Below are 25,286 nucleotides of genomic sequence, written 5' to 3' on the forward strand. Positions count from 1 at the left end.
TAACTATTAAATTAAATTTTTAACTTTAAAACTGAAAAAAAAAAATATTTAATGATAAACATACATATACTTTTCCTTATACGTTTTCCTTAGATCGTCATTTAAGTACCAGAATGATCATTTCCATGTAAACTTACACTTTTCCTTCAAATCAACAGTAACTTTGTACACTTAATTAAATATGTATAAACATATATTGTAAAAACCACCCTTAAGTCTATTTGTCCTAAGTCATATTTACCCCCATGACTGGGTTGTAAAGTCCGAAAACTGAACTTAGCTGGCTGGCCGACAAAACTAAATCAACGTAGATAAACTTTAAGTGAGATTTTCCTTATTAAGTCTTGGTCCGGAATCAGGTGTGCACTCAGGAGAAATCCACTAACATAAATAACCACTCTGTAAACAGTGTGGGTGCACTCTGATCTGTTTAAACTTTAAGTTGCAGTACCTAACATCTGTAACTTTGAACTTTCGTTGCCATAAGGGGTTTTAAAATCACCTTATTATAATTTATGTAATTTAAAATAATATCGTGAAAATCTCATCTTTACTCATATTTTCATAAAAAAATGCAATGTAGAAATAAACTCATGCCACACAATTTTTGTATTAAAAATATATATAATTATTATATTTTTTTTTTAATAGAAATAAATGTTGAAAATTTACCCAAGGGGATTAGAACATTTCTTAACCCAAAAATAAATGTAAATATATTAAAGATAGAACTGGTATAATTAAATATACGTAAAAATAAACTCATGAAAATTTTATGGAACTAACTAATATAATTGAAATTTACTTACCTTCTTCTTTTACTTTGTGCTACGAACACAATAATTATCTCTAAGAAATGAGATCGGAAAGAGTGGGTGAGTGAGAACTTACTCAAAAATTCTCTCTCCGCCACATATTCTTTCACTCACTAATCCTTCTCTTCTTTGGAAAAATTGTTATGAAGAATGAAGGTTGAGAGCTTCCTATTTATAGGAAAATTTTGGGGAAGAAATAGAATTTATAAAAGTGTGGGGAGATGGGTGAAATTATAATTTTTTTTAAATTAAAGAATGGGCAAGGGATGGATAAGGTATGGGTTGAATATGGGATAGGGATGGAGGCTACATGGGAGTGCTTACCACTATTCCCACTAAATAAATTTTTAATTAATTACTTACCTAATTAATTAATCAATTAGTTAATTAATTATTTTATTATTTTTCTTAATCATTATTATCATTATTATTAATTTTAAACTATTTTTAGTATTTATTTATTTTATTATTTATTTTTGAACAATAATTAAATTTAAATTTTGAAAACTTATGTAGGCCCCCCCACACAACTTCGAGACCCAAATGGATCCTACGTAACTCCAATAATCCTCATACGATTTTATGAGTCCTACGCAACTTCGAGACTCGTGTAAACCTCCACACGGCTTCGGGACTCATGTGAACCCCACACAGTCTTGTGGGCCCCGCATAAGATACTTATATTATTATTATTATTTTATCATATACTTCTACAAAGTATGTCAGTCAAAACATTATTTTATGTACTTATTTACGTATATAAACAGTGTCTACCCTGTTTTATCCTATAAAATTCCATTTTGACTAGGCCGACTATCAGGGAGCGACTGAGCCGCAGTGATCTCTAAGCACTCGCTTAGATAAGGTCTTTCTTAGGCATCAAATATGGAATCAAGGATTCTAGCAGAGAAATACTTTCGTTTTGATACTAACTAAATGACCATTATTATTATTTCTTTTTTTTCTTTTTCTTTTTGGGTTATTACATAATATATATATATATATATATATAAAATAATATTCATGTCACACGAATTTAATGAAATCATATATTCCGTTCTGAAATTACATTTCCTGTACAATTGCAGTATTTTCCCAAATTTACATTTTCTCAATTATACTCATATATAATCACATGCTTTTTGAAAACTATTCTACTATGAAATAATAGTAATTTCAATGGAAAATAACTGTTTTAATTTATCCCCTTACCTGGCAATTGAAAAGTCCCTCTATAATACTGGTCTTACACCTGTAGGAAACCCTGAGCAGTTCCCTGAAAATGATAACTCCCAGAATTAAATTTCAATATTCATTCGAGTACATTATTTCCTTCAACTATGGAAAGACTAAATTTTGAATAAAATGTAACGACCCAAAAAAAAATTTATTATTATTAAAAAAATTAATTAAATTAAGAAATTTGAGGATTTTGGGTATATATATATATATATATATATATATGTATATTTAAATACATATAAGGATATATATAAGAATATATAAAGGTAAAAGTATGGATAAAGGGAAGAAAAAAAAAAGACTTAGTGGTTAAGTCTCTGAACCAAGTAGGGAAAAAAAAGAAAAAAAAAATTCTCTCAACTCAAATGGTATCAGAGACAACATCCAACCGGAAGTGTGATGAGATTCACATCATCTGGGTTTGGAAATGTGGGTTCACAACAAGGACGTTGCGTTCTATAAGTGGGAGAGAATTTGATACCTCATAGATGAAAGACTTAAAAGACTAGATGTTACTACCCATATCAACAAGGTGCACCTTTATTTTCAAGAGCCTTCCCATAAGAACTTCATAATTAAGCGTGATTGGCTTAGAGCAATCTTGGGATGGGTGACCACTTAGAAGTTTTCTCAGGAAGTGTGTGAATGAGGACAAAAACACACTGAAAAGGACATGTATTGGTTTGTGGGGCCAGTCAAGTCCGATAAGGCCTCCCCTATTGTCTGGTCCAAGTGGAGGAGGAGATACGCAGTGCTCCCTGGCAGACACAGGTTGGGGTGTTACATAAAAAGTCTTACCTCAACTCAAGGATGAATTTCAACTTGCTTCCACCAACTATTCGCTCTGGAAGATTTGGAGAGAACTTCCCTAGGAGCGTCGTGGTGGCTTCAGATCATCGATCCGACGACTAACGGGGCCAGAATCGAAAAGAGAAGAGGGAGGAACCGTAGGGAGGAAAGAGAGAGAGGGTTGAGCGTTAAAATTCTATAAAAAAAAATGAAGTTTGACCTTTTTATACACTGGTCCTCTTCGATGAGCCACATCACCTCATCGACAAGGTCAAGAGACAATTCGTCGACGAGCCCTACCCTTCGTCGACAAAATTCAAAGTCGCCCAAATATCCTTTCAGTATTTTCTAGTTGACAAAACATACCCTCGTCGACGAGATCCTATGTTATCCTTGTCGATGAATCCCTTATATTTGTTGACGAGTCCTTGATTAAATTCCTCAGTTATTACTCCCAAAATGCAATGTCGCGTTCGTCGACGAAGTCTACTGCCTCCATCTGTTTCTATTTTCTATTTCCCTCCCTCTATATTATTTAAATATCATTATTCTTCCTGTCATTACAACATTAGTTTTTCCCAAGTGGTAGCTGATAGTGTAGTTATAATCCTTTATTAGCTCCAGTCATCTTCTCTGTCTCATATTTAATTCCTTCTATGTGAAGAAATATTTTAAGTTCTTATGGTTAATAAATATCTCACACCTACCCCCATATAAATAGTGCCTCCAAATCTTCAGCGCGTAAACAACCACTCCCAATTTTATATCATGGATAGGATAGTTCTTCTTCTCATATTCTTTCAACTGTCGTGAGGCATAAGCTATCACTCTTCCTCGCTGCATCAACACGCATCCGATCCCTTTATGGAACGAATCACTATAAATCATGAACCCCTCTTCTCCTAAAGGAATCATTAACATGGGCGTAGTGATGAGTTGTTGTTTCAATTCTTGGAAGCTCTGTTCACATTTATTAGACCACTCAAACTTCACTCCCTTCCTGGTCAATATGGTTAGTGGACCTGACAGTCTAGAGAAGCCCTTAACAAACCTGCGGTAGTACCCAGCCAATCCAAGGAAACTCCTGATCTCGTGCACATTCTTTAGTCGTACCCAATCTACTTGTAGAGACCCAAACCCGAAATAAGTTGGGTTCGTTGACGAAGGAATCACGTTCGTTGACAAAGTCCTTCAAAGCCTTGTTGACAAGATTCAGAGCGTCATCGACAAGCAAATACCGAGCAGGTCCTAGAAATATCTGGAATTGGGCTCGGAGACGAAGGAATAGCTTCGTCTACGAGCTGTGTGGCAGATTCGTCAATGAAGACGCCGCCTCATCAATGAGTTTGACTTGGTCAAAGGCCCTAAAAATATCCATTTTGGTTGCTTAGAAGCTAAGTTTCTTCCCAAAGCTCTCTCTCTCTCTCTCTCTCTAAACTAGCGAACACTCTCTCTCTCTCTCTAGGGTTCTTCGTCGTTCGACGTCTGTTCTAAAAACGGAAGTTCTTGCAGGGATCAGAGGAGAAAGTTCTACAACTTTAGCGGATCGGATCGTTGTTTTGAAGATTTTCGAGTTTTTCCAAAAATCGAAGTAAGGATTTGATTTCAATTTCGATTGAATATTTGGATAGTAGTCGAAATTATAGTAAGGTTATGTTATGTGGTTGTTAGGTTTCAAGGATTCCGGGTTGCCGGTTTGGACCGTTTTGTATGTAGTTTTGTTTCAAGTTTAAGGTAAGGGGAATTTGATTACAACAGTTATTTTTGGAAAAACTAAATCGCTAAAAAGTTAGGTTATGCTTATATGTATGATTTAACTGTTTATTTGTTAAATTTCACCGAGTAGAGATGTCGGTTTTGCGATTTTCCGATTTTTGGTAAAAATATGGATTTTGGCGTATGGACTTCAAATGTTTTAAAACTTCTTTATTTGGATTATTATGTATGTAGGAGATGCATGAATCCTTTATTTTTATGTAAAATGGTGTTTATTATATCATATATTATATAGCAGATTTTTGTTTAAATTAGTGTGACATGTGGATGAAATTGAACTTGTGAACATTTGATATTATTAATATGGATTATGGGAATGGAGTTCCAACTTGTTATACTGAAAATGTGGAAAATAAAGGTCGGTTATACACCGAGCTGTATTAGTGAAACAAAAAGGGGTAAACCAAGTGGATAGGTGCCGGTTTGAACCTGATGTGATTATCTGAATTTGTGAATATACTGGAATTGTACAGGTTATCGTGTTTTGTTATAAATTGTATATATGATAAATGGAACCACAACTTGTTAAAAAAAGGGTTGAAAGATACTCAAATGTGAGAAATTGAAAAAACTTCATTAATGGAGGTGAAATATACTCCCAATGGCAGGGAATTCCTCAGCTGGAAGGGTACAGTGCAACCACACATAAGGGATCATTGTGGGTACATAAGATAGTCGACCTGCATGGAGTTAGTAAACTGTTGGTAAAAATAAACCAAGGGGCGGTCGGACTATAATAGATGCTCGGCGGTGTCTGCACGAACAGGACATTGTCAGAGGTATCAGTGCACAACCCATGCCACGGGGTAAAATAGGCATTATATGTGATACAGAGCTGATGGTCATTCTATATTCATATACATGATTTAAAAGCTGATATGGAAAAACGGCATTGCTTATATTGATATATGTGTAGTGCTTTGGTATTGAAAACCTTTGTCTCATACATATGGATACGCGTTTTAAATTGAAATACTCACATATGGTCACACACTGATTGTAATACTTTCTTCCTTAGTCGGAGGTGTCTCACCCCATTATACAACCTTTGTTTTCAGGTCCATTAGGACGTCAATCCTAGTAGCTAGAGGGACTGGGAAGATTGTTTTGGTTTAGCTTACGTAAGCATTCAAATCATGTATCAAACTTAGATGAAGTTCCTTTTTAAAGGGTTGTAATAACTGGTTATATTTTATGTCTAACTTTGTGTACGTGAGGATGTAATAGTAAACTTTGGTATAAATCTAGTAGAAATCTCAATGAACGTTAATGTTTTTCCGCAACACTTACATTGTAATTATGTATGGTTTACACCTGTATGTCCCTGTTTAGGGCGGGTTGTCTATGTATCTTGAACAGATACAGGTATTTTGTATTTGGGTTAACGGTGCTGGTCCGTATAAAGGGTCAGGTTGTTACAATTGGTATCAGAGCCTTAACCAGTCGGAAGTATGTTTTAATACATGCTGTTTGGTTAAGGATGTGTTCAGGACTTAGGGGTTGCTAGTTCTGTAGTCTAGAATATACCAGAGTATAGGACATGGATAAGACCTTGGGTTTTGCTTTGTAAACCTGGAGACGTAAATTCATTGATAGACTTCCGTGTTTTTTTGGGTCAGTCAAAAGGTTCAGAAAATCACAGCAATCCATCGACGATTTTGTTTCCTAGTAGAAGGGAGAAATTCAAGCTTAAATGATAGTACTAGTCGATTCTTAGGCTATTACCTTTCTAATGGATTCTCATAATTATTTTTCAGGATGGAATCCAGGGATATTACTGCCAACGTGGGAGGCAGTAGTAGTGAGGGTGTCGGCCCTAAGGTTGGCAATGATCCCACTAGTGTATTGCGTGATTTCGCACAGTAGCTCCTGGCTGAGATAGTGCAGACGAATAGAGGACAGGACCGTTCTATAACGGAGATGGGTTGCTCCATTGATCAGTTCACTAGATTGAAGCCTTCGGCTTTCGTAGGAAGTGTAGATCCAGTTCGTGCTAAGAATTGGATCCAGAAGATCAAGAAGGTCCTGGATGTCTTGAACTGCACAGAGAATCAGAAGGTCACCTTCTCCACGTTCAAGTTGGCAAGGGAGGCTAAGAAATGGTGGGTGTCTGTGAAGAAGATGGAGGAACTCCGACTGATACTGGTAGCATTAACGTGGGCCCGATTCAAAGAGTTATTCTTTGAACAGTATTTTCCGGCCACGGTCAGAAACGCAAACATGGAGGAATTCATGAATTTGACTCAGGAATCGTTGACAGTGCAGCAGTACGCTGCCAAATTCCAGGAGCTGTCTGGATTCGCTCCATTCGTGTTATCGGATGAAGTGAAGAAGGCCTGGAAGTTTCAGAGGGGTCTAAGGAAGGAGATTCGTAGGCAGATGACGATTCTACAGTTGCAGGACTTCGCTATGTTGGTTGATAAAGCCACGGTGGCAGAGGAGTGTTTGCTTGAGGACGCTAAAGTCCAGGTTTCGAAGAAGAGGCCAGCGCCTCCTAGTTCTTCACCTAGGGCAAAGTAGGGTAATTGGAAGAAGAATAGTGGTGGTATGTCTCGGAACACCGCACGTTTTCAACGTTGCCCTGTGTGTGGAAAGAGACACTTGGGGCAGTGTTGGTTGTCTACGGGGGCGTGTATGCGGTGTGGTAGGCAAGGGCACCAAGCGAGAGACTGTGGTGTACAGGGAAGCAGTGGAGCCTCACAGAAACCATACAGAGGGAATGCTCAGGCATAGCATGGTGGTTAGCAAGGGGGTACGACCCAGGCTAAGGTGTATTCTCTAACTCCAGCTAATGCTGAGAACGCTGGCAATGTTGTCACAGGTATCATTTACATGCTTTCTTATAAAGCTATAGTATTATTTGATTATGGGGCAACGCATTCTTTTATTTTATGTGGATTTGTTAAACTGTGTGGATTAGAGGTGCAATTGTTAAATTATGAACTGGTAGTAGCTACACAGTCTAGGTCTGCGGTCGTGTGTAGCAGTGTAGTCTGTAAGTTCCTGGTTGAAATTCAGGGAAGGATGCTACCAGTTGACCTTGTGGTGTACGGCATGTTTGACTTTGATATCATCTTTGGGATGGACTAGTTGTCAGCTAGTTATGCCAGTATCGATTGCCACAGGAAGGAAGTGTTGTTCAGACTGCTAGGAATGCAAGAATTCAAGTTCCTTGGATCGTGTGTGTGTTCTGCACCACGGATCCTTTCTTCTTTGCAAGCTATAAGGCTACTCTTGAAAGGGTGCCAGGGGTATCTGGCGTTTGTGAAAGACATTCTAGTAGAAGAACGGGATCTGGAGATGATTGTTGTATTATGCGAGTTCCCTATCGTGTTTCTAGAGGACTTGCTAGGTTTACCTCTGGACTGTGAAGTAGAATTTGCCATTGAATTAGCTCTAGGTACTACGCCGATATCGAAAGCTCTGTATCGTATGACTCTAGCTGAATTGAGAGAGTTGAAAGAACAGCGGTACCTGTCACCACATCTCCTACTGCCTCAGCATCTCCCACGTCAGTGCATAACTAGCGCCGAAGTAGTATTCCTCTAATGTCCACCTCGAGGTGCCTGATAGCCTTCTCTGTATGGTCGAGGAGCAGTTGCTACCATTGGCGGTGTCTGACAATTCTTCGTGATATGCCCATAATGGTGGCACTGATAGTAGACAACCTCCCTCGCTCGACACTCTCTTGGGTGTCTCCTCAAACATCTAGGATAAGGAGGGGGCATCTATCTGCCCTCTTCTGCTCGATCTCCTCCTCCTTATCGTCGTCCCTCTCTGCTATCATATCTCCTCGATGGCCCATCGACTGGACCCTACTTGAAAATCAGAAGGTGCGGGCATCTTCCTCTGGTTTTGTGCTACTGCACCTCTCTGTAGGCCGCTCTCAATCACCACAGCCCTGTTCACTATCTCTGATAAGGTCTGAGCTCAGAGACCTACCACGTGCTCATACAGGTTCTACCTCAGGCCCTCCTCAAACTTCCTTGCCTTCCTCTCCTCATCTGGCACCAAATACGAGGCGAACCGAGATAGTTCAACGAATCTCGCTTTGTACTACTGTATCGTCAAAGACCCCTGTGTCAGATACAGAAACTCTGATGCCTTTGCACTCCTGATCGTAGCAGGAAAGTACCACTCAAAGAAAATCTCCCTAAAGCGACTCCACATCATCGCTATAGGGTCAAGTCTCTACTCCTCCAGTAATCTCACTGACCTCCACCAGCGCTTTGCTTCCCCGATCAATTTAAATGTGGCAAATAACACCCTCTGCTCATTTGTACATAAGAGGACTGCCAGTATATCCTCTATGTCCTGAACCCAGTTCTCTACTACCAGTGGGTCCACTCCTCAAGCAAAAGACGGGGGTTGCATACATGCGAACTGCTCGATCGTGTAGCTTTGCTCCCCTGAGCTCCTAGCCATCTCAGTCATCACCTACCGAGTAACTTTATGCAATACTGCGTCAAGGTCTCCACCACCCATACTGGAAGGTCATACTCCATCACCTCTCGTATTCGTATTACTATTCCCCGAGTCCATCCTGCAAAAGGAGCAACTAATCTCGGTATACAATTACTATCACACAACCAATACACTGCTATAATCATAAATTACTCTTCTATGACCATTTATCTCCATATCCTTAATCCCTATTTAAGATTCAGTCCTACCACTTAGAAACAAGACCCAACGATAGTATCCATGATTTTCTTAAAATCGTCACCTCAGGAAAAACGTAGAAACAACCTCGATACTCTTGTCTCTAGGCCGCAAGATAGAACCCTAATTCTTACCTCATCCTCTAACAATAACTAACTCACATTTCAATCTATTTGTCTCCTATTTTCCTCAAAATCCACTCTTATACTCTGGTATTGTATTCCACTATCTACTAAAGTTTGTAGAACCTAGCAACCTAGGCTCTAATACCAAAACTGTGACGCCCCGATTTTCGTATAATTTTTTTTTACAATAATAAATAAATAAATATTCACTCGTCATCAACAACATTCACAAATCGGTCACGTCAACAATCCTACTACCATTCATATAACCGGACCCGCATTGTGTACTGGGTAAAAAGTCATTTTATTTATATAACCTAACAGCGGAAAACGGTATATACATAACAGTTAGAAGACAATACCCAGAGTATCAATATACATATATATACATCACCATCACAAACTCAAAAACAACTCAACTCTAGGGGAATTACACCTCCCCTAGTCTAAAAACTCACCCTGTGTGTCAGGGTCCCAACTCCCCATGGTCACGAAGCTTTATCACCTGGTCTATCTTTATTCCCTGAAAAATTTAGATAATTTGGGTGAGACACATCTCGGTAAAAAGGAATAAATTATTTATAGTATATGACCATATGAGTTCAGTTATAACACACTTTACTTTTCAAATTAACATTTCATCTGAGAAAAATACACTGATAAACATATTCTCATAATCATATAGATATACAACACAAGCTTTTATAAGCTTTAAAATCATTTCTCAAATTCAATTATTTCTAACGCATATTTACCCGCAAAGTTCCTGAGAATAGGGAAGATTACCTGTCCATACAGGTAGCTTCCCACTGCCCTAATACGTTATGTTGTTAGGAATTGCCACATCTAATACCTATCAGGACACTCATCTTACTCAGTAAGCCCTCAGGCGGAGAGTTTCACTTCGCCTCAATTATTTATATTATTAACTCACACGGTTTCATTTCTCAATTTTACCATATCAGTATATCTCAATTCATCTCAATATAAATGTTCTCATCATTTTATGTGCACATTTTATCATCTCATAATAGTATATATTGTGTTTCACGTATTTCAACATCTCTCAAAATACCCATTTCAGTAATTCACAAAATCTCATTTTTCATGCAAATCATTTTTACCCACATATAAATACCACATTTCATTATTTTCCACTAATCACAATAATAATTCTTATTTCAATATTTTTTCAAAAATTACTCACGTTATATTTCACATTTTTCAATACACGTCATATGCCACACAGTTCTCATATAATATTCATAATATATTAATTTCACACACCAAAATATCACAATTTAATATTACTCAAGGGCCACCCAATTTATCTGATATTTACATCATAATAATTTTCCGACAAAATACCATATGCTCATTTTCACATATTAATTCAAATAGTAGTTCTATAAATACCGTTATAATTTATTCCCCTTACCTGACTTATTGTGAATCTCGTTAGAGCCCCAAATCCTACGCCCTTGGCGCTTGAAACTCAAATCCTGTAATTTGCTTTTTTTCCAGATTAATTAACTTATTTCCCCAAAATAATACCCATTTAACCTTCCTTAGGCTCCATATACCTCAAATCAACATTTAAACTGATATTTAACACCTCAACTTAATTTTTTGAACTATGCCTGCGGGTCCCGAAATTACATCTGCAGAGCTCATCCGATCCTTAAATTTCAAAAATCCTACTTCAACTCCAGATGCTTAATATTCTAACTTTTCTAAATCAACACCAATTAAATAATAATAAGCCTCTTAATAAGCCCCTTATCCCAAATTTGGGGTTATGCTTACGACGACCCTACGAGAATTCCGCTCCACTAGACTTGTAGAGAATTATCCCTAGATTCTCGTGGTGGTATCTAATTGTCGATTGGACTTATAATTTGCAAGAAATTGAGGAAAAAGGGTAAATTAGCTTACCTCGGGTGATACGCCTACGCCTTTCCTACCACCAATCCGCTCCGGTAGAAATGACGGCAGCGAAAAATTGAGTCCAGTGGTATTTCCTGATTTTTGATCGGCCGAGTGTCTATCACAGAACTGAGGAGAGAGGGAGAGAGAACGAGGATAATTATAGAGAGAGACTAGGGGGAGCTGGTCCTGCACAGGCTTCTAGAATGAATCCTGAAGCCTCAACGAGCTTTAGGAATGGTTGTTTATAATAATAATAATAATAATAATAAATTAATATTAATAATAATATATTTTATTAATAAAAATAAAAATAAAATAAATTATTTTTAAAATATATTTAATTAATTTATTAATTTTTTTATTTTTTTTGGGAATCACCCCACTAATCTTGTATAATCATTTTTGGAATTATTACACATGAGCTAGAAAATGTTTATGAAAATTGAAAAGTGAAATGAATAGTGAGAACTAAGGTGTAGTCCTAAGAGAGGGGGTGAATTGGGTTTAAAAATTTTCTTTTAGTTCATTTTAAGAATCCTTAACTTCTTTTACTTCCTTTAATGAATTCTTTACTTCTTGTTGATTTATTAAATACACAATAAATACTTAAGTTTTTATACAATTCACAACCGCATAATTTTTAATCAATCAAGTAACCAATTAATCAACCAAACCAATCAATTATCCAATCAATCACAATATCCAAACCAAGATATAAGATTCAACTTATTACAAGAATTCAGCTTTTGTATGTTTGCAGCCCTATATATATGATTTTGATTCAACTTCTTAAAGTAAAGATTGATAATGCAAGTTTACAGATATAAAGCCCTGCATTAATGAATTTACTTTCTCAAAATGAAGTGCAATATAAAATCCAACACTTTTTCCAAAAGTTTAGACTTTTGATAAACTTTTAGTTAAAGAGTCTTTGGGTGTTTCACTAATCAACGTACTTCCTTACGGTTTCCGCAAAGTGTGGATCAACCGACGTACTCCCTTTCGGTTTTTGCAAGCCTAAAAACAATTTAAACTTCGGTTGATTTAATTTCCAAACTTCGTAGTATTTGTGATTAAGAATTTAAAACATCCATGTAGTTTATATGTATACTGGAAATTAAAGAGAGTAAAGGAAAGAGAGTGACATTGGGTTTTTATGAGGTTCGGCTTATTCCCAGTCTACGTCCTCGCCTTTGGCAAACCACCAAAGAATTCCACTAAACCAGTTCCTTTTTCGGCGAAACAACACCGTTACACACTACTTTAATAGGCTAAAGCCCGCCTCTCCAAGTGATACCCCTTACTCGGTCACTTATTTAATTAGACTAGAGCTCGCCTCTCCAAGTGATACCACATGCTTGGTCAATGATCCAAACACCTTGAATCATCTAAGAGCTACAAGAAAAATATGAAACAAATGCTACATACAAGAACACCCTCAAACAAACAGATTAGTACAAATTCAGCACTATGTACTTCAAGAATTTAAATATTAATATGAAATAGAATTGAAACTCATGTAAAGAGATCACCAAGGGTTCTTTTAGTGATTGAGAAAACTCAGTATTTGAACCTTAAGCTTGTGATTCAGCAGCAATTCAGAAGGTATCTCCCATATGGGGTATGAGCAATAGAGAACTTTGAGAGAGATTGAGAGTTTGATTTCAAGAATGTAGTGTGATTGCCTTAGTTATTAATTTCTTGGGGTTAAAATAGTATTTATAAACTTTTTAGAATTATTTTCCTTGTTCCCCAAGTTACTTGGAGTGTCCACCAAGTTTTTATAATGTTCATATTTGAAAAACTAATTTTTAAAATTTTCCCATTGAAGTTTAAAAATTTAAATTATGTGGAGTCAATCAGCTGGATAGGCGACTAGGTAATTCATTTCTTAGAGTCAGTCGGCTGGATAGACAACTGAGTAGTTCATTTCACAGAATCAGTTGGTTGGATAGGAGGTTGAGACCTTTCTGTTTGCCAAAAATTAAATTCTGTAAAAATGTCAGTCGGCTGACTCAACCACATTCAAAATTGTCAGTCGGTTTGACAGACTAAGTTTGTCAATCGGCTGACTCATTCTAGTTTAAACTGTTAGTCGGTTGAGCAGGTTTATTCATTCTTGATGTGTTGTCAGTTGGCTGATCAATCTCAGTGTGTTCTGGTTAGTCGGCTGACCAGTTTCATTTTCTGAAAAACTTTCATTTTTCATTTTTAAACCTTTTGTTATTTGAAAGACTTAAATGTAACTTTTCAAAAACATTTTCAAGAGTTTTTCAAAAATTGTTCTCTAAGTCTTTATATCCTAAAGAGTTTCAAAAATATTTCAAAAGATATTTAAAATATGAAGTACTTACACAAAGACTTCTCTAAGACTTTTGAAATTCTAAGTACTTGAGTCTTCATGCTTATTTTTTGAGCTCTCTCTCTTTGCTTTTCTTTAACTCTCTTGCTTTGCTTTTCTTTGGCTCTCTTGTCTTCAAGATTTAAGCTTTTAGCACATTCTCTCATATTCTTCAAGTTTTAAAATATCATCTTGACATCCATGCTTTTAACCTTCATATGATCATCCTTTTTGAAGTATACGCTTGCAATGGATCCTTGACCTTGCATTTACATGCTTGATCCTCGTGAGTCCTGAAATATTATTACTCAACCATATATGTTAAGTTCCACTTGTTTGTTAGCATCAAAATATGATGTTAAGCCTTGTAAAGCCAACAAACAACCATAAGTTACAGACGCGTAGTGTATTCTATACTAGTGGATACTCATGAGTTATACTACGAAAATGAAAAAAATGATATGGGAAATGAACAGCCATGGGTTATAGACGCGTTGTGCTATATGTTGGTGGATACCCATGGGCTTGAGTATGATTATGAATATGAGAAATGACAGAGTACGGATATGATATAAGAAATGAATGAGTATGTATATGATTATGAAAATGATATGAAAGTTTATGACACTATGTTTTATATATGATCGTGAGTACATATCAGTATATTTTTTTAGTTGTTATAATTATTTAAATCAATGTGTTAATATATTTAAACTCATGTGCCACACATTGTCAATAATTTATTTTGTCTTAGTGAGAGGTGTCTCACCCAAAATCTAAACATTTTAGGAAATAAGGATAAATGAGCAGGGAGAGCCCCGAGGTAGAGGAGATCGTAGTACCCTAGTATTCAGGGTAAGTGATTGAGTATGAGATGTGTTTTGTGTAACCCATAGACTATTTTATAGATTTGTGGGGGTGTATATATGTGTGTAGAGGTCTTAGCACTCTGGTATTATATTGTATTTTTTATGGTATTGTATTTTGGACCCAAACACAGTATGTATTCCGTTGCGTGGATAGTATGTTTGGATAGACTGAATACCCGGTACCACCCTTAGAATCGGGTTATGTGTAATATATAGTATCAGAGTTAGTTGACAGATGATGATTGATTATTATTGTTTATTGTTGAAAAAAAAATGTTAGAAAAATTAGGTCGTCACATAAAGTTGCTGAGATGAGAATGCTTAAATGGATGGATGGTATAACATTGAAGATAAATTAAGGAATGAACATACTTATAGTAAGTTAGGTATAGCTCCTATAAAAGATAAAATAAGAGAGAGATGACTCAAATGGTATGGACAACATAGGCCACATACTGAGAGTGACTTAGTTACTATCAATGATAGTAAAAAGGGTAGGGATAGACCTACAATAATTTTGGAGAAAATAGTGAATAATAATTTAATTTCTTTGAATTTATGAAAAGAAATGATTTATGATTGCATAAATTGATGAAAAATAATTTATATAACCCATCCGGGACTAAGATTTGGTTTTGTTGTTACGTGCATTGTTCAGATTTAACGCATATATAAATAACATAAATTAGAAGAAGGAGAAAAGGGACTCTTAAGAATTAAGATTGCAACAGAATGCGTAAAGCCATAGAAGAGTCATATGATCTTTGCTCGCTTACAGGAGAGTCGCTATCTTCAATTGTGGTCGATTGCATGCATTGATGGCGGAATGTTCCTGGCACTGTCCATATCCCCACAACCAGCAAAACCCTATCAGCGATCAAGAAGATGCCCAATAGCTGACGAAGCTATCCCTCTCAGCACTGCCTTTTTCCGGCTACTGCTGAATTTCCCGGTCGTTTCTCGATGGTCAGTGCACCCCTTTTCTCCATGCGCATGAATGATGAATGTATGGTTTTTAGGAGGCAACTTCGGTTGAATGTCTATAATAGTGTGAATTTCACATTCACAACCTCCCTGTCCTCTCTATCTCCCTCACTAAGAATTTCCCTCTTTTTTGTTACGAAGAGAATATACAGACATTACTTGTTGATGTAAAAATGCATTTCATGCATTTACTATGCACACAGTATATCATGTTTTGCACCATGAGAAAAATGGGAGGGTATGAAGAAAGAGAACCATCATGACTGAACTAGAAAATCCAAATTATATGAATGGGTAAGTGTTCCTCTAAAAAGAAACTCACACTATTTTCCTGGCACTCAGATTTCCTTTAGATGGACTGATGGAGTACTGGGCGAAGATGCCTGGGGTTGCAGAAGAATTATTGGTGCTTAGAATTATACTAAATTAACCATTCGCAGGTCAAGTGTATGCCTATGTGCCAACATGTGCTCACCATTATCTTAAATTCCATGAAAGTGTAGAATTTCCATCGAAATTTCCTCTTTCCACCACTCTTGAAATCCAAATGAAGGTCAAGTTCTATCTTACAAAATTTCTTTCAAAATTTTCCCTAATCATCCAAACTTTGTCAAAGAGTTGGCTGTGGAGCTAAATTTCCTTGAAACAATATAGTACTTTTTATATATATATATATATATATATATATTTTGGTAAAACATCAGTTTGATAATTCTTGTACGAAATTGTGACAAATTTGAAGATTTTCACTAAACAAATCACTTGAGTTAGATGGAGATGCTTTAATTTTGAACAATGCTTTGAAAAGTTACAAATGCTTGTGAATTAATATTTATGAATTCCATTTATATTAACTGAGAATTTTTAATATTCTTATTGTTTTGCAGTTATGGCATAATATACACCATATACTCTTCATTTATGCATTTTATGTATGATTTTTCAATTCTAACTAATGCATTGCTGTGTCTACTAAAAATTTTCAGAGTTTTATACAAGATTTCTGTCTTACTACTAATTTACATAACTTTTTTAGAAAATGAAGCCCAAATAAAAATTTCCATATTAAAATTTTGTATATGAAGCCTTGAAACTCTAGTTGAAATCAAAATTTAAAACCTTACTGCTCTCAAAAAACACATGCACTTGCATACCTGTTGATCTGCTTCCTTTTTTACATCTTTTTGGCCATTGTTTTTATTTTTATTTTTCTGAATTTTTCACTGTTCTCATTTTATTTTTATGTTATTATGTGAAACTCTTATTACCAATGGAAGAAGTTCAAATTTTAGTAGCTTATTAATGTTCAAAAATTGATGATAGTGGTTGAATTTTTCTTAAGTGAGGAGGTTTATCTACGCTTTAGTGCTAGACTTATAATTACATGCAAGAACAAGAAGGATAAACTTGTTTCTTTGATAAGTAGTGAAAAGCTTAAATGAGAGGTGTCCCGACAAAGATTTTGTCAAAGGCTTGTAGCTTTAGCTCAATAAACGTGTCATTGCACTTTTGGAGTGATTGGTCAAAAGGTTGTTCTTCTCTCTTAGCAAAGTGACCACAATGTATTATGTGATTGCCTTGAATTAGTAAAGGACCCATTTGGCACCATTGTAAAAAATTATGAAAGCAAAAACAAAAACGAAAAATGAAAAACCAGACAAAAACTTAAAAACTAAAACCAACAACCTCTAAAAAACTAAAACTAGTAATTTGATTCTTAATATTTCTAAAACCAAAACAAATTAGAAACTCGATTGAACAAATGCTCATTTTTGTTCTTGAATTGAATGACAGTTAAAAAATGCGATTAAAATAATAAAAATACAGAATAATGTAAAATAAAAATATAAAAATAGAAATTTAAAAGAATTATAATTATTCCACTTAAATAGTGTCTATTTCACAACTCATGTTTTAGTGCTACAAGAACAATCTTATTGTACATGACACGTGAAAAAAATAGTTTAAATACTATTTAATAACCTTTATTATTTTTCTTTCAAAATTTTAGAAATTTCATGAATATTTTTATTTTAATTATATTTTAAATTCTCATGTCATTGAGTTTTAATTTTAAATAAAAATTCTCAAGAGAATGAATGATGAAATCCACAAAAGTTAGTTGTGGAAAGTAAGGTACTTTGGCAATAGGTTGTCAAAATAGTTGAAACCCATAAAATTTGATTTTTGGTTTTTACAAAAATAACTTAAAAGTAACAACAGAAATAGAAAACTAGTAATGTAAACAAACACATTATCATAATCTGTTTCTTCAATGTACAACAACGGATAGAGAATAGAAACTTTAAATGATAACAAATAAACGCTTAATTTTTTTTTGGGCCTTCTCCATTGTGCTTAGTAGACCTAAGATGCGTTGTTGATGAGAAAGAATATAATAAAATGATTCCTCTCAATTATATGCTTTATTTAATATGATTTTGATTTGATAAGTATGACATTATTGTCAATGGAACATCAAAGCAAAAGATTTCTTTCCTTACTTCAGCCCACAATTATTTCCTTATTTTTCAATTCATTATTTTGTACAGTTAGCATATATTTAGTTTACATGTATGAGGTTTGACAGGTTATAGTTTTACATGTATAGGGCTAGAATCATGCTATAACTTATTTGCTTTCCATGTATAGCATTCTTGTAAAGTCTATATATAATATACAGAACTCAAGACCAAACCATTCGGCCATTCACACGATACTTTGACATGGTATCAGAGCCAGCCAACTGCTAAGTTTTTTTTTCCCTTCAAATTTTTTTGTCTTCTCGGTTTTGGAGGTGTCTCTCGTTTCTGTGGCTGTTGTGGTTTTTTTTCTCTTCTGTAATTTTTTTGTTCTCTGTTCTTTCGGTACTTCTGTGGCTGAGTGGCTGTCGGCACAGCACGTTTTCTGGTTTGCCATTTATTTTAGTGCAGGCTACAGCTTTCTGTTGCTGTTCCTGGTGCTTCTCTGTCTCAGCACAGCAAGTTTCTGTCCTTGTGATTCTCGGCAAGCAGGCAACAACTTTCTGTTGTTGTTTCTGGTACTTCTCTGTCTCGGCACAGCAGGTTTCTGTCCTTGTGATTCTCGACAAGCAAGCAACAACTTTCTGTTGCGGTTTCTGGTACTTCTCTATCTCGGCACAGCAGGTTTCTGTCCTTGTGATTCTTGGCACAGCAGGTTTCTTGGTTCAAGATTTATTTTTTAGTGCAGGAAGGTTGGTCTTGGTTCTTTCTGTTGCTGTTTCTGGTGCTTCTCTGCCCTTGTGATTCTCAGCACAACAGTTTTTTTTGGTTCAAGATTTATGTCTAGTGTAGGTAGGTTGTTCTTGGTTTTCTTTGTACCTGCGTTGATTTATTTTTTGGGCTTCTAGATTTTCTGGTGGTCTTTTTCTTTTGGCACAGTCTGTATTTTTGGGCTTCTCAATTTTCTCCTTTATTTAGCATGGACTCTGCACCTTTGTGTGCCAAGTTTACAGGCAACAATTACTCTACGTGGGCTTTTCATTTTGAACTTTTTCTGAAGGGAAAAGATCTTTGGGGTCATATTGATGGCACGGATTGTGCACCCAATCCGGATAAATCCAAGGAGTCAGCGGCTTGTCCTTCATGGCTGTGCTTGGTGCCAAGGATTTAGCGGCTTGTCCTTCATGGGCTGTGCTTGGTGCCAAGGATTTAGTGGCTTGTCCTTCATGGGTTATGCTTGATGCTCGGATTATGTCTTGGCTTCTTGGATCGGTTGAGCCACATATTGTCCCCAACTTGCGACCTTATCGCATTGCTCAATTCATGTGGACTTATTTAAAAACAGTATATCATCAAGATAACGGTGCCCTTCGTTTTCAATTAGAGCATGTGATTGCCATGTTTCAACGTGACAATCGTTCCATCCAAGACTATTATTCGGGGTTTCTGACTATTTGGAACGAATATTCTGATCTGGTTAATGCGGATGTTTCTGTTGCCTCTCTTCCCATTATTCAACGTCTTCACGAGACTAGTCGTCGTGATCAGTTTCTTATGAAACTCTGACCTGAGTATGACTCTGTTCGCTCGTATCTGCTGAATTGCTCTCCTGTTCCTTCTCTTGATGTTTGTTTTGATGAGTTACTTCGTGAAGAACAACGGCTTAGTACTCAAGTTACTCTGGCACAATCTCATGATAGTTCAGGGTCTGTCCCTGTGGCTTATGCTGCTCAACGACAAGGACCGCCTGCTCATTCTAGATCCTTGCAGTGTTTTTGCTGCAAAGAATTTGGGCATATTGTTGCTAATTGTTCCAAAAAATTCTGCTTTCATTGCAAGAAGAAGGGTCACATTATCAAAGACTGTCGTATCCGCCTGCAAAATCATCAGGCCCAGGTATTAAAGACTCTGTTATTGTGCCCCCCACAGTGACTTTTGCGGCCCCTGGCTCTTCTTCAAGTGATTCCTCTGTTTCTACACCTCCTACAACGAATTACCGCACACTCGAAATGGTGCAACATATTCTAATTTCAGCATTATCAGCAATAGGGCTCCAAGGTGACAATTCTACTAAACTCTGGTATGTGGACTCGGGTGCCTCTAATCACATGACGAATAATCCACCCTGGGTCATGTTCGGCCCTATGTTGGTCAACCTGCTATTCAGACTGCCAATGATAGTTCTTTGCCAATAGCTATTGTTGGAGATGCCTCTTCTAAGTTCACTGATGTGTTTCTTGCTCCTTAGCTTTCCACGAATCTTATTTCTGTTGGTCAATTAGTTGATAACAATTGTGCTGTTAATTTTTCTGGTAATGGTTGTGTTGTGAGGACCAGGTAACGGGGGAGCCGATCGCGAAGGGACCTAAAGTGGGGCGCTTGTTTCCACTACTTTTGCCTGTTCTAGCACGTTCTTCAGTTTCTTCTATTAAGTCTTTTGCTTGTAATAATGTTTCAGATCTTTGTATGGTATGACATCATCATTTAGGCTATCCTAATACTCAGATTATATCTCATGTATTGAGCTCTGGTTTACTTGGTAATAAAGAACGTTCTTCTTTATCTCTTGAGTGTGCCTCTTGCAAACTTGGTAAAAACAAAACTCTTCCCTTCCCTTTGCATGCTAGTAGAGCTTCTCAGTGCTTTGATATTATCCATAGTGATGTTTGGGGACCTTCCCCGGATAGTTCACATGAAAAATTTAAATACTATGTGAATTTCATTGATGATCATAGCAGATTTACTTAGGTCTACTTTCTTCGCTCTACATCTAAGGTTTTTTACTTTCACTGAGTTTTTAGTGTATGTTGACAATCAATTTTCTGCTTCTATTAAGACATTACGCACAGATTCTGGTGGTGAATATGTGTCTATTAAGTTTCAGGCATTTTTGGCTTCTAAAGGTATTATTCATCAATGTTCATGTCTCGCTACTCTCCAACAGAATGGAGTAGCTGAACGAAAAAATCGTCATCTCATAGATGTGGTACGTACTCTCTTGCTGGAATCCTCTATTCCATCCTTGTTCTGGGTTGAGGCTCTGAAAGCTGCTACTTACTTGATTAATCGTTTACCTTCTCAAGTCCTACACATGGGGTCTCCCTATTTCCGCTTATTTGCTAAGCAACCTAGTTACGATAACCTCCGTACCTTTGATTGTGTATGTTTTGTTCATTTACCTCCTTATGAGGGACATAAATTATCTGCTCAATCCATTCAATGTGCATTCTTGGGATATAATTTGTGTCAAAAGGGATTTGTTTGCTATGATTCTACATTGTACGCGCATTTCTAGGAATGTTATTTTCTTTGAAAATCAACATTTCTTTCCTGTGTCCTCTGTACACTCCTCTTCTACTGTGATTCTCTCCTCTTTTGAGGAGCAGTTCTTGGATCCTCATCAAGTCAGTTCTCGTTTTAAACTAGGTATTGTGTATATGCGACGCTCCTGCCCATAGTCTCTTCCAGTAGCTCATCCGATATCTGATCCTACCACGCTCCATATTTAGTCAGTTGCAACACCTCTAGAGCCTTTGGTACGTCGCTCTTCTTGAGTGTCTGTACCCCTGGATAGGTATGGGTTTCCCTCTTCAAGTTCTAGCAATTCTATTTTAGCTCTAACTGTTGCATTGTCCAATTTAGATATTCCCACATTCTATTCACACGCTGCCAAGCATGCTTGTTGGCGACAAGCTATGTAGGAAGAAATTGCCACTCTAGAGGCCAATCACACATGGGACATTGAGCCTTGTCCTCCCACCATTGTTCCTCTGGGTTGTAAATGGCTTTACTTAGTCAAGGTCCGATCTGATGGAAGTCTGGATCGTTACAAAACTTGCCTTGTTGCACTTGGGAATAATCAGGAATATGGTGTCAATTATGAAGAGACCTTTGCTCCTGTGGCTAAGATGACTACTGTTCGTATAATTCTGGCTATTGCTGCTTCCAGTGATTGGCCACTACATCAAATGGATGTCAAGAATGCTTTTCTTCACAGGGATCTTAAAGAGTGTATTTATATGAAGCCACCCCCCAGGCTTGTTTTTTTGTCCGACTTCATATGTGTGTAAGCTTCGTTGCTCTCTTTATGGTCTCAAACAAGCTCCGAGGGCCTGATTTGATAAATTCCGCACCACTTTATTACAATTTTCATTCAAGCAGAGCAAGTATGACACTTCATTGTTTCTTCAAAAATCAGACATGGGTATTGTTGTTCTTTTGGTTTATGTTGATGATATTGTGATTACTGGTTCCGATTTGGCTTTACTTGCTCAGCTCAAGACTCATCTCTCAGAGTCCTTTCATATAAAAGATCTTGGGTCTCTCACGTATTTTCTTGGTCTTGAGGTGAATCGTAGTCCCTCAGGTATTTCACTCAATCAACATAACTATGCTAGTGACTTGGTGGCCGTAACTGGCCTTCTGAAGGGTACTTCGGTTGATACTCTTATAGAATTAAATGTTAAGCTTCGCAAAGAGAAGTGTGACTTACTTGCTGATCCCAGTTTATACCAGAAGTTGGTGGGTAGTCTTGTCTATCTCACCATAACTAGACCAGACATTTCTTTTGCTGTACAGCAAGTCAGCCAGTTTCTTTAGACTCCTTGTCATCTTCATTTGGCTGCTGTTCGTAGGATCATACGCTATGTTCAGGTACTTTTGCTTGTGGTTTATTCTTCCCTACAGTCAATTCTACTCGCCTTGCTGCTTATAGTGATGCGGATTGGGCTGGTTGTGTGGATACACATCGCTCCATCACTGGTTGGTGTGTGTTCTTAGGTGATGCATTGATCTCTCGGAAGAGTAAAAAGCATGACAGAGTTTCTAAGTCATCGATGAAATCTGAATATCGGGTGATGTCTTTTGCTTGTTCTGAAATTATTGGGCTTCAAGGTTTGCTTGTTGAGCTAAATTTTTCTAAGATCTATCCTACACCTCTACATGCCAATAATACGAGTCCTGTCACGGCCAACCCTGTCTATCATGAGCACACAAAGCATATTGAAGCTGATTGTCACTCTATCCGTGAAGCATTTGAAGCTCGTGTTATCACTCTTCCACATATTTCCACTGAATTACAAATTACGGATATCTTCACCAAGGCTCTCACTCGTCATCGACATTGCTTCCTAAGTAGCAAATTGATGCTTGTTGATCAACTTGCATCAATTTGAGGGGGGCTATCAACAGAACAACAAAGCAAAAGATTTCTTTCCTTACTTTAGCCCACAATTATTTCTTTATTTTTCAATTCATTATTTTGTACAGTTAGCATATATTTAGTTTACATTTATAGGGCTTGACAGATTATAGTTTACATGTAGAGGGCTAGAATCAAGCTAGAACTTATTTACTTTCCATGTATAGCATTCTTGTAAAGTCTATATATAATATACAGAACTCAAAGCCAAACCATTCGGCCATTCACACAATACTTTGACAATTATTTGGAGTTTGTGGCTGAAGTGAAGTGCATGGATTTTTAATGACAGGATAACACGTTGCCATTAGTTATAGGATAGATTATTTTCCTTGCTTGCTTTGAGGTGCTTGCTTTGGGTGTGTTTTGGGGGCAGGTGGTTCTTTGTCTAATTTGCAAATTGATTGGAGGGCTGCACTTTTGTAATTGCAATTCTCATTGGACAATGTCTCAGTCTCCAGATCTTGTACTGTTTTCTTGCCCTCATTTATGAATCTCCTTTGGTATTAAAAAAATCATTACTAGGTGTGTGTTTTGTGGGGCTACTGTTACTTTTTTAAAAAGTATGTTTATTAATAATCTCACTGACGTGCAATGGTTATGTCTTCATGCACTTTACATTTTGATTAGGTGGTTAATCATAATCAATTACTATCCCTCTCTATGTGGTTTGTGGTATTGATTGATGGTTGTCATTGCAATTCTTTTGGCCCTCTTTGAGGCAAGTTACCAAATGAACTTATGGCGCTTTGAATTTTTATTTTAAATTTCCATTATAGCCTATAGGTTCCAAAAGAACATGTGACGGAAGAAGTTGCATGGCTGCTTAATGTTGCAGCACTTGCTTTGTAGCATGAAGATTCAGATGTACACAGATTGGGCAGGTTTGAGCTTTGCAAGCTTTCTTCATGCCATCGCCTTGGCATATTTCATGCCATGCCATCACTTTGGCATCTCTTTCTTCTTACCTGTGGTATTTTTACTGAAGTGATCATAGCTTCAGGTAAATGAATTATTAACATGTTTGTTCTTGGATTTTCTTTTGTGTGGAATGACTTGCTGCTCAACCGTGGTTGAAAATTTTAGGGAATTGGTATTAATTGGGCAGCATTTTGGACATATATAAGCAATCTTTAATCTGTTTTCTCATCAAATAATTGCACGCAATGTTAAGAAATAGAAAATAATTCAAATGATGCAAGTTGTTTGTTTACTTGTCCAGTGATTTTACTTTACATGGTATGCAAGTGCATAGCAACAGATCTTGCTGCGCCACATTGCATGGAGCTGGACGCTTTCCTGCCACACTGAGATGCAGATGAAGGAAATTTGGGGAGCGTGTTTGTTGAATGAAAATATATGGTTTGATGATCTTCAAAGTAAACAGTGTGAAGGCAATGGTATGAAAAATAACCAACAATTTTGAATTGATTTTTCCTATGTTGATTTGTTATTAACTCTGTTCTACTTTTGTCGGGCATAATTTTTTTTTTTTTTAAAGATAACAAAAGAAATTTATTCAGGAAAAGAGGAGAGAATTACATCTAAGAGAGGATAAGAAGTCCTAAAAAAGTTTAGAAGAAAACAGAAAACAATTAAACCTATTCATAAAGCCTCTTTCCAACCCCTTCCCATCATAATCAGTAGACTATTTTAAATTGGCTCTTCCATTGTTCCTTTCTCATCTGCTATTCCCACTGATCAACCTGATCTCCTTCTGTGAGCTAAAAGCTGCAAACCCATTTTGTCCGAAAGATTCTGGGCTTTAATACTTGTTCCAACTTCATTTTTTAGAATGACTGAAGTGGGCAAAAGACCATCTCCTTTGATTACAGTCGCCTGCTCCTTAACGTGATCATTTTCCAGTTCTTTATCATAGCCTCTTCCTCAAAGATAAGAACCATTCCACTCCTTTTATTGGTCTAATAAAAATTTAACTTCAGATTTGAACCTGAATTACTTAAGACTACCTAACAACTAATCCAGATCCAACACGATTGTAAACGACCCTGACTCACTCCATCTCATCATCAACTCCTGCCATCCTCATCAACTCCTAGCAGCCGCTGCCCAATGCTGATTTCCTTTCTCC

General features: G+C 36.7%; 1 protein-coding gene and 1 long non-coding RNA gene across 2 annotated transcripts in view; both read left to right on the plus strand.

The window, feature by feature from the left end:
* Positions 1-6,542: 6,542 nt before the first annotated feature.
* On the plus strand, positions 6,543-7,142 carry LOC131151170 (uncharacterized). The gene has a single exon (XM_058102421.1). It carries the CDS (start codon positions 6,543-6,545, stop codon positions 7,140-7,142), a length of 600 nt encoding a protein of 199 aa, XP_057958404.1.
* An 8,107-nt stretch (positions 7,143-15,249) lies between these two features.
* LOC131150187 (uncharacterized) overlaps positions 15,250-25,286 on the plus strand; it is a 51,225-nt gene continuing 41,188 nt past the window's right edge. Inside the window, exons 1-2 of the long non-coding RNA XR_009135487.1 lie at positions 15,250-15,514; positions 23,974-24,594. This is a non-coding gene — a long non-coding RNA (uncharacterized LOC131150187). The remainder of the gene's footprint in view (positions 15,515-23,973; positions 24,595-25,286) is intronic.

This window comes from Malania oleifera, chromosome 3 (assembly GCF_029873635.1).
Source record: "Malania oleifera isolate guangnan ecotype guangnan chromosome 3, ASM2987363v1, whole genome shotgun sequence".
NCBI lineage: Eukaryota > Viridiplantae > Streptophyta > Magnoliopsida > Santalales > Ximeniaceae > Malania > Malania oleifera.